Source organism: Aptenodytes forsteri, unplaced genomic scaffold (assembly GCF_000699145.1).
Source record: "Aptenodytes forsteri isolate BGI_AS27 unplaced genomic scaffold, ASM69914v1 Scaffold47, whole genome shotgun sequence".
Classification (NCBI taxonomy): Eukaryota; Metazoa; Chordata; class Aves; order Sphenisciformes; family Spheniscidae; genus Aptenodytes; species Aptenodytes forsteri.
Window position 1 is genome coordinate 2,603,309 of NW_008794731.1, and position 19,469 is coordinate 2,622,777.

At 42.1% G+C, this 19,469-nt stretch overlaps 1 protein-coding gene across 1 annotated transcript in view; it reads right to left on the reverse strand.

Moving 5' to 3' along the window:
* Nucleotides 1-19,469, reverse strand: part of CDH4 (cadherin 4) — a 185,508-nt gene that overhangs the window by 75,263 nt on the left and 90,776 nt on the right. Inside the window, exon 5 of the mRNA XM_019470656.1 lies at nucleotides 10,393-10,565. Coding sequence (XP_019326201.1) covers nucleotides 10,393-10,565 — 173 coding nt within the window. The remainder of the gene's footprint in view (nucleotides 1-10,392; nucleotides 10,566-19,469) is intronic.

Here is a 19,469-nt window from a genome sequence, read left to right on the forward strand (position 1 = left end):
AACTCCCACATTTTTGTCCCTGTGCACACACTTCCATCTTTTTGGAAGTATCACATCCCCAGCAACTCCATACTCCATGATCCTGACACGGTTCCAAAGCTCTGATGAGATGCACTATAAGACACTAGATATATCACCATTTTAATTATATTTTACAAAGCACATAATGGTCTCTCTGTTGTTTACACTGATGACTTTCCATTTTAAGAATACTTTCAGAATACAAGACTCTATATCTGGTCTTCTGACAGTTAGATTCCTTTGCACTTAAGCTGCCTTTTTCTTATGCTCTGTTAAGAAAAGTAGCTGCTGCAGACTGAAACATCCTGTAAACTCATTCATGCTCTGGCAAATGTGTCGATGATAATATTTTAGTAAGAAATGTAGCCAAAGATGCTTATAGGAATGGGTTGTGTTATTAAAAAAACACTACTAGGTCTAGGAAGAAAGAGTTCGCAAAGTCTCTCTTTAAAATGCTAATAACAGACAATGGTCTGTGGATAAGTTAATTAGCAGAGCCAGCTTGTGTTTAATTATTTCACTTGACCTGGTGCAGATTTAGACAATAATCCCTTTAGAGAGGGGAAGGGGCTGTTGGAAAGTATGTGATGTACCAGAAGATAAACTCTAAATCTGCCTGAGCTAAGCAGGTAGTCTTCTATCTAAAATTGGAATGATACACTATTCTCCACTGTAAGACAAGCTCAAATGGAAAAAGAAATGCAGGTCTGAACTAGAGAGATTATGCTAAGGACCTGGTGAGCTTTCCACTCTGATACTCAACTTCCCTCCCCCCCCATTCAGCTGGGATTTTACTATTGAATAATGTATAAGCCAACCCACTGTAGTCAGAGGTGGGATTTCATGAGCAACTTGAAACAAGTGCAACCAGACTGTACCAGAAGTCTCTGAACATACTAAAATGTGTGTGAAGAAAGAAAAGGGTCTATAGACTATTAGTGTATGTGGAATTTTCTTATAGGAGAGGCTCTGAAGATTTCCACATTTAAAAAAAGAGAACTGATTAGGTTGGGTATCAGTCCTATTCTTGCTCAGACTCTATAATCGGATCGAATTAAACTCAAAGGTTTGTTTTATCTGAGTAGGTCAGCCCCAAATCACGTAGCTTTTCAATTTGGTAACATCTCTTCAATAGCTTGCCCAAATATGAATAAGAAGTCATTACAGTTTAACACGTGAATCAGTACAATCTCCTCCAGAGGCTACAGCATCTGAATGCTAGCAATACTTAAAGGAAGCCAGGTGCATAAAAGAGAGTCTAAGCCAAATGGAAAAAAAGAATAAAAAAACAAACTGGGGAGCTACTCTGGCAGGCAGTAAATAGCTCCATATGCACTGTCTGAGTGGGAGGAAACTCTTCATTTCAGCCAAAGTGTAGGACTCATTCTTGTTGGAATCAGCTCCACGGGAGATGTAAACTGGCTGTAGGTTTACTTTTATATACCAGTTCTCTTTGTTCTGTGGTTAGAGCATCCTTCTGTGCACATCTTCAGAAGGGACACACAATGCACAGAGACTCGAACTGAAAAACTTCACAGAACAACTAGACCGCTAAAAGCAGCACCATTGCTCTATTTGATCCTCTTTATTAAAAGCATAATTTGATGGGCAATGAAATGCCCTCGGACAGGAGCAGGGCCAAGACAAATGCAAGCCATGTGCGGCAGATCACCGTGTCAGGTATTTATTGCAGAGAAGAGCTGTGGTGCCGAGGTGGGCTCCCCATCAGCTCCTCTAACAGCTGCGTTTCACTGGAGCATGGGGATTGTCAGCCTCATCAGGAAAGATGAAGCCTCCCCGGCAACTGGTCTGCAAATGTGAAGCCAACTTCTCAAGAGGATCAGCATGGCCACAAAATCATGGGTCCTTCCTCATCCCTCACAAACAGCTCTGACGCTCTCCTCCTTCAAAGGCCAAGAGGAATGGCAAAGAAGACACAGCGTGTCCCAGTTGTGAATAAGGCATCTTGGCAATGCCAACAGCAAGGCAAAGAATTACTGAAGACAAGTTCAAAATTAGCATTAAAAAAATTGGTAGGACTGCTTATCCTGGCGACAGGTTGACTGTGATTTTCTGAATCCCAAAGAGTTTGTGTTGTATAGACTGAAATAATGGGAAGAGTGTAATAAGGTTTGATAGAAACTATCAGACTGAGCAGCTTGCTTAACCAAACAGGCTCTGCTCTGCCATGTTTTTCCAGAGCGTGCAAAATGCTTCTTCCCTAAAAGCAGAGATGTCAAGGATTAAATGTCACACATCTATCGGTCAAGGATTAGCAATACAGGCAGCCATAAAGCGTGCTCTGCCTGTCCAGGCAGTATGATTAAATACGTGTTTGTTGTGCTGTCTTACTTCCTTCATTAGTGTTTATCTTTGCTTGTCAATGTTATTAACTTCCTAAACCCCCCAGTGATGACAGGGCCATTAGTGTCTAAGCACAGGGAGGATAATGAGTGAATATGTGCGGATGAAACCTCAGCTAGGCTGAGCTTACACAAACTCACATTCAAACGGTGCCAACAGATCATCACAATTTGTATAACCAGTTGGTCTCCAGCTCATTACATTTGCGTCCTGATCATCTTGCTGGTCAATTTTTTGGGGAGCTAAATACCATGGCTGTTTTCCTATCTACTCATTGGACTCCCACAGTTTCCAAGCTATTTACCAGCCTCTTTTTTTGGAAAGCTCTTTTGTTCTTTGAAAGTGTCTCCTATCATCTCCAAATACTCTTTTTTTTTAGTGAAACACATACTCATGCTATTGTCTTCTAAGGCCCATGGCTCAGAGCCTTTCCTCTATCAGTACAATATTCTACCTAGCTATCAGATTTTTATCAAGGCAGAATAATCAAAAAAACCTTTCCATACACACGAGCTCCAAAAACTGATTGACGGCATCATGTTTAGAGAGTTGCAGCAAGCACGCAGAAGACCGAAAGGTACAGATGATTCTGGAAACATCCACCAGAAAGACACACAGCCACTGCTATTTGAGAAATGCAAACGGAACGTATTCTTTCCAGGTACTGTAACAAGGCTTCAGAATCACTGACATAATTCCCTTCTTAATTATGACAAATGGCGTTATTTCTGTGACGAGGCTTCGCTCACATCTTTTCCATCCTGCAACAAGGACTACCGAGGAATCCATTAAGCAATGCTGGACCAACAGTGCTCAGAGCAGATTCAAGCCCCCCCCATCTACTAACTTCTGGTATCTCAAATTACTACAAGTGGTCCTCCATCGGGTGCACGACGCATTTCAAAGGCACTAAATGGGGTTAATAAAATGAACCTTCTTCACTGATGAGTGGTAGTGCTCCTCACCATAATTTGCTGAAAAAGGTCGTTCTTGTCTGTAATGAGAAAATGAAATGCATGCTGGAATGACGGAGCAAGCTCAAATCAGTCCTACGTACAATGTAGAAACATAAACCAGAATCAAGCATAAATCTACTGGCTAAATTCAGCTTATGGCTAATCAGCTCTTCCTTTGACAGGATATGCTGCTGTGGAAATGGGATGATTTTATAACTGAATAATTTAACCAGTTTTATCTTTAAGTAATGATTTCAGGCATATTAATATATAAAGCTTCAGTATTTACATTTTTGTTACATGGACCTGAAAAATTACAAGGTATCAGGAATAACACAGTATTCAGTGATAAATGACATTTATAGAGTGGCTTTCATCCCCCAGCATGACTTTGTGCTCCACAAATCCCTGGGATGGTGTGTGGCAGCGGGCAGACAGCAAGGGCAGGGCCCGCTGTGCGACAGGGCTGGGGAGAACTGCTTCTCAATAGCAAAGGGAAACTCTTTTGGAAACATTAAGGCCAAAGCTAGAAGGGACAAGTAAAACACGGAGTCTGACTTGCTGTACAGAGGATGCTATAGCATTTTACCTGCTTACCTCTGTTAAGACTCCAGCAGTTTATATCTGGCTTGAAGACATGTTCCACAAAGACTTCCAATCATTATTTGAATGCTGTGAGAAGTGGAAAAGCCACTTACCCTTGGAAGTCTGTTACAGTCCTTCGTCATCTCAGTCATTTGAAAATACTTTGGGAGCCTGCAAGTCTGGAAGCTAAATACAGGGACTTGCGGTCCAAATTCATAGAAATGGATGTGCCTCATTGGCAAAATAATTGCTAATCTCTCACTCTCGTTCTCCTCCTGTGAATTCAGCTGCAGATGCATTTTTCTGCACATGTTTTAATGCAATGATATGGGAACTTCATCTTTAAAAGCAAGATACTTGTGGCTCAGCAGAATCAAACAACCTCATTTTAGTTCTTTTCCGGAAAAAATAATGGAGAGAACATGAAAACCAGAATCCCTCTCACTTTAAAGAACTCCTGTAATAGATACAAATAGCAAATATGGAGCATGCTAGATTGTGCCTGTCAGAAGGTGACATCCTCTTACCAATTTTGCATTAGTCCTCACTGCTCCTTGGAGATGGCTAATTTGAGTGAGGAAAATGGGAAACAAACTCTTAGGATGCAGTTAAGCCATTTAGATGTCACTTTCCCTCATTCTTTGTATTTTGTCAGTACACAGACACGACTGATAATCTGCACAGATTCACTCATATATCACTCGTACCGTGTCGAGATCCTTCAGCCTCACACTGCAGCAGATGTTCCTCCAGCCCTGCTCAGAGAAGGAGGCGCAGCTTTGCAGAACATCGCATCGATATGCAGTGAGGGGAAATAATTAACACAGGCGACCATAATTTAGAACAGAAAAAAATCCTTTTGTTATATTCCAGGGGTGGAAAAAGGATTGAAAGCTGCTGGACTCTCCTGTCAGAGGAAAACTTCCTGGTACAGAAAACAAGGCTCAGCCTGCGTTACCTGTTGGCTACGCTTAGAGTATTGGCTGGCTGGAAGAGCCAAGCCCAGATTAAAAACACTGTATTTGGGTATCTCGTGTTAGTAGATTGCTGCCTATGGGACTATTTCACAAAGGATGAACTATAGCAGCCCCAATGGATAAACTAATTCCTATCACCAGTGCAATGCCTTGTTTACTTCCAGCTAATATTTGAAATGAAGTAACAAGGAGATTTTGAAAAGCTACTGCAATGACCTGGAGATAAATGTACCCAGAATAGTTACTACAGATGGTAAAAACCAATCCCCGCTCAGTTTTTGGAGGAGCAGAGTACTGCTTTTTTTTAACGTAACATTTCAAAATTCTGCTCTATCAGAAATGTCTAGTTGCACCAAAACCAGAGCGTTGGAAAAGAAATCAACTGTCTCTGCCAATAAGAAGAACTTTTCCTCTTCCCCACAAAAATCCTGCCATTTCATTCATAAATAAAATAAGCCACTAACTCAGTTGTTGGCAGGCTCTCCCTTTTATCTTTCACTCACTTGAGAAAGACTATCAACATCATGTTTTTGGAAAGCCAAGTGTAGTAATCATAGAATCAGATTTCATGTATTTTTAAAAGCATTTGCAGCAGCAGAGCTCCAATCACTTTTAAAAGAAATATAAACATACAGAAATTTAGAAGAAGCAACTCAGAGTTCTTGACGTTGGAAAAGAAATCAACTGTCTCTGCCAATAAGAAGAACTTTTCCTCTTCCCCACAAAAATCCTGCCATTTCATTCATAAATAAAATAAGCCACTAACTCAGTTGTTGGCAGGCTCTCCCTTTTATCTTTCACTCACTTGAGAAAGACTATCAACATCATGTTTTTGGAAAGCCAAGTGTAGTAATCATAGAATCAGATTTCATGTATTTTTAAAAGCATTTGCAGCAGCAGAGCTCCAATCACTTTTAAAAGAGAAATATAAATACAGAAATTTGGAAGAAGCAACTCAGAGTTCCTGACTTTCTTCATTTCTTCAATACGAGATGAATGTGCCGGGAAGGGACTCCTTAAAGGAGATCTCAAAAAAGTTAGCAACATTACACTACAAGCACCGCAGAGCCGAAATACTTATTATCTCAAATAAGCCTGGATGACATTTGAGATGTCTCGACATTTATTGGCCTGCCAGCAGAGTGTGGGATCAACCAGCTCCTTTTCTCTCACTTCTTTTTTTTTCCCCTTGCTTGCTCAACGTCCGTGTTCATAAAATATTTAGCAGAAGCTCTTCAGAGGATGATACTGCCTATACTATAGCCCCAGCGCAGGTTTACTGTGCTACTGAGACAGACATTCTGCCACCAGAGAAATCAAAAGAGCTGATGGAGTTGAATTACTGTACCAGGAGCTCACCGTCAGACTGACACTCTGGGCTCGATCCTCGCCTGGGACGCCAGCGTGAGCGGCACCAGACAAAACGAGCAAACACACAGAACAGATCTGGTCCCTTTTGCATGGTTATAAGGAGAAATGCTACTTTTCAGAATGGAAAACAGAAACATGAATGTTCTGCCTGTTTCCGAGCCCCAGCTGAGGACAGCTGACCCTTTTTTACCTCTTGTTATTTTCTTCCCAGTGGAAAAAAAAAAAAAGCAATGAAATCTGGAATTCAGATACACTGCTAAATTAAGCTATCAGTTGGGCAGCAACTCCTAGTAGTACCACACATTTCTGTAGCAGCCTGCCATAAATTAAATAAGCTAGCATGGTCCCCTCCTACCCCCTGAACTTTGTAACAACCTGTCCATCTTGTGTGTTCATAGCCTCCCCTGTTAGTCCATAGATTTTGTGCTCCCACCACTATTTGTTCTTTTCCTCCTAGTTTCATTAAATCAGCTACAGATTTCCCACGTTTTCCTGACGTTTTCCTGGATTAGAGCAAGCATCCGCTTTTAACCTTTTCATCTAAGCCTGCCTGTCTGAATGTTTGAACCTCTGGCACACTCTAAATCCCTATCATTTTCCCTATTAATTCAAGGGATAGATGTTTCTTTATTCCACCCTTGGCATTTCTCACCCTTAGGCATCCAGGAGCTTAAATCGGGCTGTTGCTAAACTGTCCTCCTTTAATAATTTTTATGAAGTGCAGTCCAATTATCTTTATCTTCCTTGGGGATCCATTCGATTAAGCGCAGTCGTAATGAGTGAATGGACACAGAGCATTGTAACCATATTTACATCCAGATTACCAGGAACCAGGTAAGATAACTTCAAAGCCGTCAATATTTTAATACCTTGGCTTTTCATTTTGCTATCTTCGGTGTCAGGCACATTTAGAGAGACCAGCACAATTTGAGAGGCTGTTTTTAATTTCCTCCTTGGTTTGTAGAAATGAGGGTTTAGAAACAGCTGCAAACTACATGAATTTGTCTTAAAATAGGCTTCTTGCAGGTTAACCAAAACACTTCTCATGACACAAAACAAGCTGGAACGCTTCGTTCAGTTTCTTGGACATTTCATGAATTGAAGGTAATGTAAGAAACCAGTAAAGAACCAATATTTAAGTGGAGATGTTGAGAGCATTGGGAAGTCTCATTTAATGAGCATGCAACAGAAATGCTGAGCTAGAAACACCAGTTCTGAAGTGATTTTTCTCCCCCCTGAAAGACAAATGCTGGATCTGAACATGGACCTGTCTCTCAGATACGGAATAGCTTTGACAGTTATTTTCGCGCCTGCTTTGAGGCGCCTTTGCATTGCAGGAGCAAGATAGAAGGGTCCAACAGAGACTGCAAACCTGGTTCTGTTTCAACGCAGCTTAACATAATAGTGTCACAGGCACTGATAAATGTGTCAATAAGCATTTGGAGAAACAACTGGTATCCAGGGAATTTATCTTGGTTGTAGTAGTTTCAGCTGAGTAAGTCAGATTTGTTAACATTTATTTTACACAAATCTGCATCCCAAATACTGCTCTTCGGCTCCTTTTCCTAACAACAAGAAAATGTCAGCAGTAAAACCAAATTTACTCCTCTAATAGCTTTCTCAAGATTTCCGGAAAAACAAACAGAACCAAAAAAACAATCTGTGGTACAGTTATGGGAGTGCTTAAACACATTTTTCAATTTAGACCTAATACAATTTTATGTTAATAAAACAGAAACTTTTGCCAATTCCAGATGTAATCCTGACACACAGCAGAGAGCGCTGGGAATAAGCGTGTCCCGTACCTTCAGGGCAGCCCCAGGATTGTGCCCAGAGCTGGTTGTTCTGCCTCGATCCAAGCGTCCCTTGCCCAACCTGGTACTCAGCCTGGGACACTCAGCACCATATTTCCATATACAACGTGCCAGCTTGCCTTGATTTCCCAGACCCAGTGCAACAGGGGAACTAATGTGAAGCATATGGTTCCCCTGTAAGTTTTTAAAATACTTCAGAGGCAACGAGATAAATCTGAAAAAAGATGACCGTCCTGCCTTACCCTTTCCCCCTAATTATCACCTGCCTCTTTTTTCAGCTGATTTGCTGAGATTAAAACCTCTCTCCCACCAAGCTATCCCAATCTATGTCTCTGAAATTAATATAAACCGACAACCTTTCTCTACCTGTAAAGCCCAACATTAAAATGCTGGCCCCCACTGATGTCAAGGGGGCAATAATAGTTCTGTCATTTCCATAAAATCAGCATTTTCTTGCCAGAATTCAGATCCCTCCTCTGAGTACTCTGCCACTGTCCCCCCGAGGGCTGCCAGCAATCTCTACAGCACTTGTTTCTCCTCTTCAACTGCAAGCACGCTGCAGGCTTCAGCATTGCCTAGGATAATCTACCTGCTTAAGATTCAGCTAACTTTCCAGTTCTCTAAATAAAAAGAGCAGGGAAAGGTCAAATCTGCCCTAGGTTGTGCTTGCAAAGTCTGCCACATCAGGTGGGAAGGAGCAGGCTGTGGTGCTCCTCCTGCTTCCCCAGCTCTGACTCTTGTCTTCACCTCTGGAAAACTCCCTGTTCACCTGACCTTCTCCTTGGAAAGCTGCTTCACACAGTGTCTCCCCCCGGGTCGGCTCGCCCTGAAACTGTGCCTTGGGCAAGCCCCAAATCTGCGCCGTTCCCAGCCGGCAGCCCGGGTCCCCATGCTGGTCCCGCTGGCTGCCCCGGGGCACTCCGCTTGCTGCTGAGCTGCTGCCGGTGCTTTTATCCACAGCCGTGTTTGGGAATCCTCCCAAAGCCACTGTGCAGCTCTGAAGCAAAAAAGCAGCCCCAGACGCGCAAATGAAATGGGCACAAACCCCAGCAGAGAAATGCCCGTTGGCTGGCGCTCGGCAGAGTGCTCTGCAGGGGGGCCAAAAAAGTGCTGCTGGGGCTGATGTGGAAGGGAAAAAAAATCGCTGAGGTGCTGGAGGTTTTCACCCCTCCGGGTTTGGTGTCCCAGGCAGTAGCCTGCACGGGGGCCTCCCACTTGCTCGGTCCCTGCCATTGGTCATGGGGGAGGAAAGGAGAGAAAGGAAGAACAAAACCCGTTTCTGGTGCCTTCTCTCAGAAATGCAGCACACTGGGCTCTCTCAAAATGGATTTCACTGGACTTGTTATCTCTGGGGACTGCCTGAACATAAACATCTAAGACCATGTAAGTCCTTACTTTTGTATTTGCTTCATAGCCATACTATCTGTGGCTGGGTGCTGAATGAACAAATGATCCTTCCCATGACTTAGTTGATCAAGATCTCCTAATTGCATTGGACAGGCGACACTCCACGAACCACACAGTCCAATGGGAAAAATCCCAGAACTTAAGTTCCCCCTCTCCCTTCAGCCTCGTCCTCTCCTTCATAGGTCACTCCAACCCACCACTGATGCTACACTGATTTTCGTTTAATGTGTGAGGTATAAATGCTTTCTCCTTGAGCTATATTCACAACTGGAGAAGGCAGAGCTCTGAGAATCATACTATATAGCTTACGCTAGTAGAGTAAGCTTCTGCATTTGGAAAAGCTGTACATTGTAAAATACCAGAAAGAAGAGGTACTAAAGGCAGAGCCTCACATAAAACCAAAACCACTGGAAGACGTTTTCCTAGTTTGGAAAGGACACAAGGATGCCATCATGAAACACGCAAAGTGTGTTGAGTATAGGCTGCGTAACTGCTTCCAAAGAAAACACGCAAAGAACTAAGCAAGACGGGTCTAGAAAGGGCCATAGATGTATGGCATTTATTTCTCCTCCAACAGAAGGGGGACAAATGCCACTTTATTCATCCTCCTGGTCCTTCTGCAGTATTTTCTAGATCTTTGAGTTGCACAAATTTATGCAAGGAAAACATCAGCTTCACGAGTTTGAAGATTCTCCCAGGTTTAATCAACTGATACGAATTAAGACAAAAATATCACATCAAAGCCACGATGCCCCACAGTTGCTGCAGAAGCAAAGACCACGATCTCCACGCCGCAACCCAAGCTTTTAGAGGCTTTGTATTCGAGACAGGATTTGGACTTTGCAAGTCAGCAACCCTCAGCAATGGGAAACCTGGTATGATGGCTTTTAAACTCACCTCTCTGTCAAGTCCAGCAGCCACAGTGACAATGTCTCCCGTCTCGCTGTTAATAGTAAACATATTTTGCGATGGGCTCTGTGGGGTCTGAGTCACGATTCGGTATCTCACCATCCCGTTCGCTGTAGTACTATCATCTGCATCATTTGCTGTCACTGTCATCACGTAGGTACCTTGGAACAAGAGAAGATGAAATATCAGGACTATCTCATTGCAGAGCAGACTGCAGTCCCATCGACGCAGGGTCATGCATTTTACTCAGAAATGCTACGGGGTAGACATCCCATTTCAATCCAGCCAGCTAGGCAAGGCAAGGATTATGAAAATAGCAACACTGCTGAGACTAGATGATCTGTAAAGGTACTGATTACACATAACTGGTATATAGTGAGAAGTCATATGAGGGTATCTATGATTAACTTCTAATTTTTTCAGTGATTGTAAGTTTTAGGGCAGCATTTTTTGTCCTGCAATTTCATATAGATTCTCACAGGAGATTTTTTCCTACCCAATCACTGCATTCACATGCATTCAGAAGTAGAGTTTAATAGTGGAAAGCCCATCAGACTTCTCAGCAGCTTCAGAAGGACCCCATCAACATGTCCATGCCCAGTGCAGGACGCAACTGCCTGCTGCCTCCAGTTCTTGGAGCAACGTCCACCTTTCTGGCCCCTTCTGGAGAAAAAGGAACATTTCTGCAGAGCAAATGGAACAGCTGCTGCCCAGCAGGACAGAAAATCAATGATTTGGTATGTGTGGCCAGCAATGTATTGAATCATTGGTTTGTTTCTTGCTAATCATCAGTGTCTTCATTTGCCTTGCAAAAAACAATCCCTACTTTCTAGATACTGTTGGGAGTGCACTGATGCACTGACAGGCTCATTATCACTGGAGTTTGGCAGCAGGGTGTTTTGCTAAAGTGGGAAATTATCATTATGAGGGTAAAAGATGTTACTTGATTGGATGGACTCCTGCAGCTGCATGGTCCTGTGACCCCCCCCGAGCTCATAGGGCCCAGCTTTACGCTTGTTATATTGGTAGGAGAGAATGACTAAAAGGGCAGACACATACTGCTTACAAAAAGCAATCTGCAACAGTGGATGAATCTAATGATATGAGACCTGAAAGGAGGAGTGGGAGGCAAAGAGAGACGGTGAAACCAGACACAACCTCGTTTAGTGACCACCAAAACCCAACAGCATCAATGGAAAGATGGAAGGAACTGCTTGAACACTGCTCATTTGGGAACTCTGAACAGGATGAACCAACTTATGAGCCTGCCACGCTGGAGGAGACGCAAAGTAGTCCCAGCAAAAACCTGAGCTGATTCAAGATGGAGCCACGTGTTGCTTTACAAAAAGAGCTGAGCTCGTTCTGCCCACTTGGTTAGATGTGAGCCACTGGCAAACTTGAGGACACGTGGCTACATCGGCATTGCATTGTGTCTCATCTAATAAGCTCAGACCCCCAGCTTGAACACAAAGCTACCAAGCTTCTAGTTCAAAGAAAGCAGAGAGCTGGAGAGCTTGCATCTGTTTGCAAGAGAGTTCAAAAACATACCCCATGCTCTAAATGGGCAGATCTACCAATGGCTGCAGCATGCCCAAATTCTGTACCATAGCCAAGTGCCTTTAATCCACTCGGCACATAGGCAATCTATCTTCCCCAACTTTGGGAAAACAATGTTTCCCAGTATTAGCAAGAAGTGGCCTCATAAATTTGTATTTTTGCACTGTGGAAAGTGCTTTGCTGATCTCCTTCCCTCTGGTTCAATCAGGCTCTTTTTGTTCTCTGCGGTGATACATATCCCTGTGAGTTTTCTAAGTTCAATAAGAATTATAGATTAAAAAATAAATGAATGTGTAAAGCAAATTCTAATGATTAATACATTCCTATCTTTCTGCAATAATCCTGATTCATATTTGTGAAATGAAAACAAACTATTCAACAACTTGAACATTTTTTCGATCAATAAACTTCAGGAGAGGGAAGGAACACGGAATTGAAACAAGGCTGTGCAAGCAATGAATTTTCCCCTTTCTCTTCAAGCATTCTTTTTTTGCTCTTTTGCAAAACCAGTTATCACGAGACAACTGATACAAATAAAGAAGCCAACCCTTAGATAAGTACAGGGGAAATGTACAGGAGAAATTTAAATAGGAAATAAGCTGAATGAGATGTTTGATTTGGAATTTGTTATCTTAATGCATTCTATACTGAAAATGTCTCTGAACAGAATGTCAAAACCCGGGGCTAATGAAAACAGAAGTGGAAGAGGAAAACAATCTATTTCAGGACATGCACAGTCTTAGGACATATTCCAAAAAACAGGTGGTATTCTGTGATTCACTTCTAGTGCAAGAAACAACTCAGAAAGGAAAGTTGTTGGGGCTACTAAGTTCAGATGAGAGCACCCTGCAGTTGTGGTCCCTCCTCATCCGGGATCTCTCAGACTGCACTGTAGTTTCCAAAATAAACCAGGATGTGAGGGAGATAGTGGGTTCCCAACTTGGTAGGGGAACCCAACAGGCTGCAGCTGTGGTGGGCATGGGGTGAGCTGGCAGCAGCTATGCTGTGGATGGAGTGTATAGTAGGTCTCCTTCACTCTTTCCCTGACCTTTTTGCTTCTTTCCTGCAGTGTAGCATTGTACTGAGCACATCTGCTCTAGAAAAAAGGACTATTTCAACTATGACCTACATCCCCATAAAGGGAGATGGGACTGGACAAATGTCTCTAAAGTCATGAACTGAGCACCAGGGAGCTGTATTTCTAGAGGCAATCTGCTCCCTATCTCATATCTTTAATTTTGATTATGAAACCCCACCACAAAGAAAATAAAGAGAGGAACTTGGCATTAATTACTAACTTGTAACTTAATAAAGCGTCCTCTGCAAAGGGCCCTGTGTGGCTGCAGCACTCTGCAGCGCATGACGGAACTGCAGCAGCCACTTCCTTCCCCAGCTCTCCGCTGCTCCCTGGGGCTGCTTGTCTGACCACAGCCTGCTGTAAACCGGCTGCAAATTACTTCTTCCCCTCCGCAGTCTGGATGGTGGCCGATATGTCCACTCCTGTTCCTGTGTGCACACATTCCCCACCTGGCAATGTTGACCCAAGAACAAGAGTGTGACGGCATCTCCTGTTACCCATGCTGAGGGTACCCCTCCCGAGGACCGCCCCCAGGGGATCTGCTGGTGTAACCTACATTCACCGTCTATGTTCCGAAACTCAGTTTTCTGTACATTTAGTCTGTCTTTAAGCAAGACGTATCCTCTAGATACCTGAGTGCTGCAGTGAATGACATAAACATATATCTGTGCACAAGACTATTCAATAGAGCGACGTGGGTATATATACTGCTACAGAGCCTAACATCTTCTGGGCGCTATATAAAGTCTTCCACTATACTAAGATGGTTGGTGATGATTTACCTGCTATAAAAGTAAATAATGTCATGTTTCTGCGTCTTATGCATGGGGATATATCTTCGTATACTTTATATTAAAATAAATGAAACACATCCCCATATCCAGCCCCTATTACTACACAAATTAGGCAACTATACAGTGGCAGACTGCACAGTTCTTAAATGCTTGAGGACTGAGCCTGGTATTGTTAGGGTTTAAGTGAAAAAGTACAGACTGTCCAACCTGGCCTGCAGGATGTGTGCATGCGTTTTGTGGAAATCAAAGTATCAACCACACCATCTTTAAATCCCTGTACCCTGCCCAAGCAGAGAATGGCAGCAGGTGCTACAGACCAGAAACACTGGGAAAACTCCTCCAAGCCACACTCAAGACCCCCACGCTGTACTCTCTCATTTTTGGGTCAGACCCTGCCAGTGGTGATGGAGCTACAAGAGAGGTGTATAAACGGGGCAAGAGGGACTTTATGCTTTCAGTGTGTGAGAGAAGCATTAGCTTTATTTTTCTGCTCTGAAGGGCTGGCTCTCAAGCCCGCTGACAACATTAAATGAATGCATGAAGTGCCGAAACTTGGGAATTTGCCCCAGTCTGCGCAATGTATCACATAACGAATACCCAGTCCAGACGGTGTTTGATATAACTGTATTAAACTACACACCTGGCCTACTAACTCAGGTAGATAACTTGTTGAAAAAAAACCATTTCTCATCAAATCAGGCACATGGCATGTTAAATAAAATACCTAACCTAGTACATCATGTCAATATTAAATCAAATTTGTTGCATGTTCAACAGCTCTTCTGAGAAGCAGATTGAATTATCACGCACAGCTAGTGATGACAAGATTACTGTGCATTAGCTTTCATTAACTAATGTGCCAAGTTCATATATCACCTGAGTTAAAATGTATGGCATGATGAAGGAGATCTATCAATAAAAGGCAAGACCCCAAGAATCTGCAACTTCACAATGCATTCTCTTTTATTTCCCAGAGACCGCAATCTCCCAGGCATTATTTTGTCAAATGAGGTATTTTTGTTTCAATCTAACAATGGACAAGACACATGAGAGAGATGCTTGAAAGCACCCCTTATGGAAAATATTCCCATTAGATTAATTAAGCTTTCTACAGGATAGGCAAAATAAAACCTTACAGAAGCTGGGGGGATGGAAGCAAAGTGAGATAATTTTTACCTGTATATTAATTTTTGTTTATCAATTTTAAAATTAATTGCATCTGCTTGTAAAAGACTGCAAAAAGATTTTGTTAGGTTCACTAGGTCTCATTCGATCTGTACATCTTAAGTAAAAAAAGAAACAAAACAAGAAAGATAGCTGCCCTGTGTATGTATAAGCAGATAAGCACACAGTCGTAAACAAATGTCTCCCCCAAATCACTCCGGAATCTGAGAACCAGCTCAATTCCTTTTAGCTCAGATGGTCCCAAACCATGCCAAGGACTGCTAATTCACATCACGTTGTCTGCAATCTCTGCTCTCCCATCTATGCAACTTCATTTCTCCGTAAAGACTGAGCTTTCACAGTTTTACGGCATACAAACAATATCTTAGCACAGTTGTGCTCCCAAACTTTTGTTACAATTGCTTTATAATTACCATTTTTCTAAGCTGGTTTGATATCCATTAGTTAGATTTAATGCATGTTAAAAGAAAGAGCTAATGGGCACTTATCAGGAATCCAAGTTAAAAAAAAAAGATTAAAAAACCTTTCACTTTGCCCTTTATACCACATATCACTATAAAAATACACAATCCCCTCTGTCTACTCTTGTGATATAAAGAGAAAAAGCTAAAACTTCATCCACTTTTTACTGATAATGCTGATTCTCTATTCAGCTTTATCTTACAGTTTATGTTTTTTAATGGCTGGTAAATGGTTGCAGAATCATTAAAGGTTGGTTAACCTTCTCAGTCTAATTTTGACCTACATTATGTGCAGACATGTGGTGATGGCCGTATTACATTAGATCTTCATTAACCCTAGTTAATAATGGCTTTGTACTAATGGAAACCTCCCCTTCCTCCTAATTTTTTTTTTTCCAAATTGGAAAGCTCACTTAGTGAACAGCCTGCATCCGATGCTAGATAGAGAGAAGACAGTAATTGTTGATGGGAAGATTAAATACTGAAAAGCAGTGTAAAATTTACAAAATTTCCTAAAAACAAAATTTTCAATTCAGAAGAGTTTCCTGATACTAGTTTTCTTCCCCACAGAGGATGGGAATCTCATGCCCCTACTCACAATAGGAACACTTTGTCCTTTAAGTGATTTCATTCTTTGCAACAAGGTCTCAGGAACTGAAAGCTTGCTAGAAAAGCAAAGATGTCAAAACCAAGTTACAATTTAACTGCATCCCACATGGTCTAGATAGAAAACTAAATAGAAACAGCACTTTCCTTCTGAATGATACTCCTTCAGTCATAACTGATAGCTACTGTCATTCTCTTTCACCATTATTTTTGTAATCATTGGCAAATTTTGACCTTTCAAGCAGCTAACCTAATTCATAAAAGATGCCACTTCCTAATTAGCGGAGACATCAGATTCTCAGCCTCAAACAAGGCAAGAGCCAATCTAATGAGAATAGAGCAAGTGGGTCTGCAGAGATGACTGAGCAAGTCGAAGAGGCTGCCGTCATCTGGAACTGAAATAATACCTTCTTATTGTTAAAAATGAAATAAGTATGTCCAGAGAGAAAAATGAACGGATGCACCGAATGCAGCATACACATGGGCATGGCCAGATTTGAAGATAACTCCTGTACAGCAGCCTGCAGCCCACTGAGACCCCGTGTACCGCAGAGAAATAACAGAAGTAAAACTTCAAGATGGGCAAAAGCACATGCAGCCTCTGAGCAAATAGTTTTGACTGCATAAATTGATGAGCCTCAGCTTGGCGGAGTTCCTACAGATGAATCCTCTCGATTCCCAGAGGCAAATTCAAAAAATGGAGAAAGCGTGACTTAGGACAAGATATCCTGAACACCATCACCGAACTGTGCTTAAAAGTGCGGCTAGGTTTCATGCTTAACTGAAGGCATATGCAACTAGGGAAATCACGCAGACCTGGCTGCACAAAACTGAGACTTAACCCACCTTCCAAAAGGCTTGAATCCAATCCTTGAATTTTGACAATGTAATACAAAGTAATATAACAAATATAAAACATATAATACAATGTAATATACTATCATAGCATATAAAATAAATACTAGAATATATATAATACTATATTATTTGTAACTGCTGGTTAAAGGGAGGCAGAGCGTGGACTATTGCAGTGTTGTAACTCCCTTCTAGAGTGGTCTCGGAACATGATTTCCACATTTTTTTCCTTTATATCAACTTGGCCATTTTTTCTGGAGGGAAAAACCAACAGTCTGGGGATTTGCATTTTTTCACACCTACAGTCCTGTAATTCACTTCCTTGCTTTTGGGACTGGATGCTTCTGAAAAGGAAATTAAGAGCACAGATTTCATAACCACTCACCTTGAAACAAAATGGAAAGCACTACCACGTGTCTGCAGAAAAACAATTTCTTATCTTAAAATCGTGCTCGGCTGAGCAAAAGAACTTAAAAAAGAATATTGTGTATCCTAAGTCTGTGTGTAATGTGTGAGAGAATAGAGTCAGGCTGGACAAAGCCATTTTTAATAGCATATAAAGTGCAAGGATAAGAGTAGCACCTACCCAAGCTGCAGAAGACAGCATTGCATTGATGCCTGTATTTAGGCTTGTGATGAACCCAGAAGTAATGCACCCCACCTGTGAAGAGCTCTGGGATGACTGGAAGAATCTGTTGAGACCTACTCTGGCTCTTGAAGATTTTACCTTTACGTGATCCCCCTGAAACATAGGGCATTTGCATTATTTCTAGCTTTTAGAGCTATCATCAGGAACAGGCCCCTGGCACACACTCTGGCCTCCCCGTGCCACGTCTCTGCCAGCAGCCGAGTCAGCCCAGGTCCACGAACCTGTTCAGGTGCTCTGCTGAATTAGGGCCTTCCTAAATAAAGAGTACTAAAATCAACCTACCTCCAAGCTGGTAAAAGAATATTGAGCCTTTTAATTATAAGCAGCACTACGGTGTTTTTGGAATAGTTCGTAATGAAAAAAAGGGTTTCCACTTGGTGTCCTACTCATTTCAAAACATGAAGCATCTTCTCTTCAAATCTCCGGCACTGCTGCTTTCGTTTCCCCTCCTGCCACCCAGCAACACCCGCCCTGTTCCTTCACCGAAAGAACAACCTGCAGGACACCAGGCATCTCTTCATGAATTGTACTGTCAGGTTGGAGAAGAGGAACAAGCCAGAAATGCAGAATCCAAATTCTCCACATGAATATATATATACACACACACACACACAAATGCAACTATATGCTTTATAAGATGAATTTCACAAGCCTTAAATTGCAGTTTAATTTGAAAACTAATTCAGCCTCATAATTGGCTTTCTGTTCAAATCACTGAGGCTAAAGATTTAAATTCTTAATATTCAGATGACTTTCAAGTTTCTGGCCCCATCTGTGCATTAGTCCACGGTGTTAATCTCTGAGGGAATCTCTGCTGGCATAGAAATAAAATAAACAAACTGGGACACTAGTAGAATAATCAGGTTTTAAAATCCTTGGTTTTTTTATATACTGCTTATTTTTATGAGATTTCTTTAACTCAATTTGCCACATATAGATTTGGCTCCCAGCTATTTAATTTTTCACGTGGCACGCTATCAACAATTATTGTATCAGAGTTCCATGAAATCAGGAGGAGACAGGGAAATTTTAAATTACAACATTTCTCATGTAAGAAATACTAATATTCCTTTATTTTGGAGGACTGTCCATACTTAGCACTCTTTCATAGCACTGCCAGGGAGGGCGGCAGGAGTAAACTATCCTACACAACGCCATGAGAAAGAAGGAGCTGGATGAAACCCTCGTTTAAAAGAAGCCACTTGGACTTTTGCTATTGACTTGAAAGGGACCAAGATGTAGCCAGAGAGTTAGTGAAGTGGAAAGGATGAATGGGAATGGAAAAGGCCAGTCTGACAGGAACAAATTGTTTCGGAGAGATGTGTTAATTTTTGACAATCTTTCTGTTAAAACAAAATAGATACAACCCAGAGCAAAGCACTCGAGTCACTGCGGAGCATTTCACATTGACCTTTTCAGAATTGAACGCTTCAGTTAAGTAAGACATCCACATCCTATCGTAAGGTACATTTTGTGGTGGTTATATCAAAAATAAGCTTCTGCAGTGACCAAAATAATCTTTCTCCATCACATTTTTGTTTTGTGATTAAAGTCCCTTTTTTCTTTTACATTTAAGCATTTTCATTCTATCTTATCGAGCAATTTTCTTTTGGAAACTGTAGGATTTCTTTTGAAACAGCACTCCCCAAGGACACCCCTGGGATGCTGCAAGCCCAGCGGTACAAGTGCAGGGGCTGGGCTCATGGCAGGCAGTAATTGGTGTTGTACAGAGGGGAAAAACCCACCCCAAGCCCCAGCTCCTGTCTGCCGTAAGGCGGTGGAGCTTGCGTGGTGCGGCTCAGAGATGTGGGCTTTGAAAGGGCAGCAGAATCCTTGCAGGGCAGGCGGCGTTGGGCAGCGAAGCTGTGCAACCCATCCCA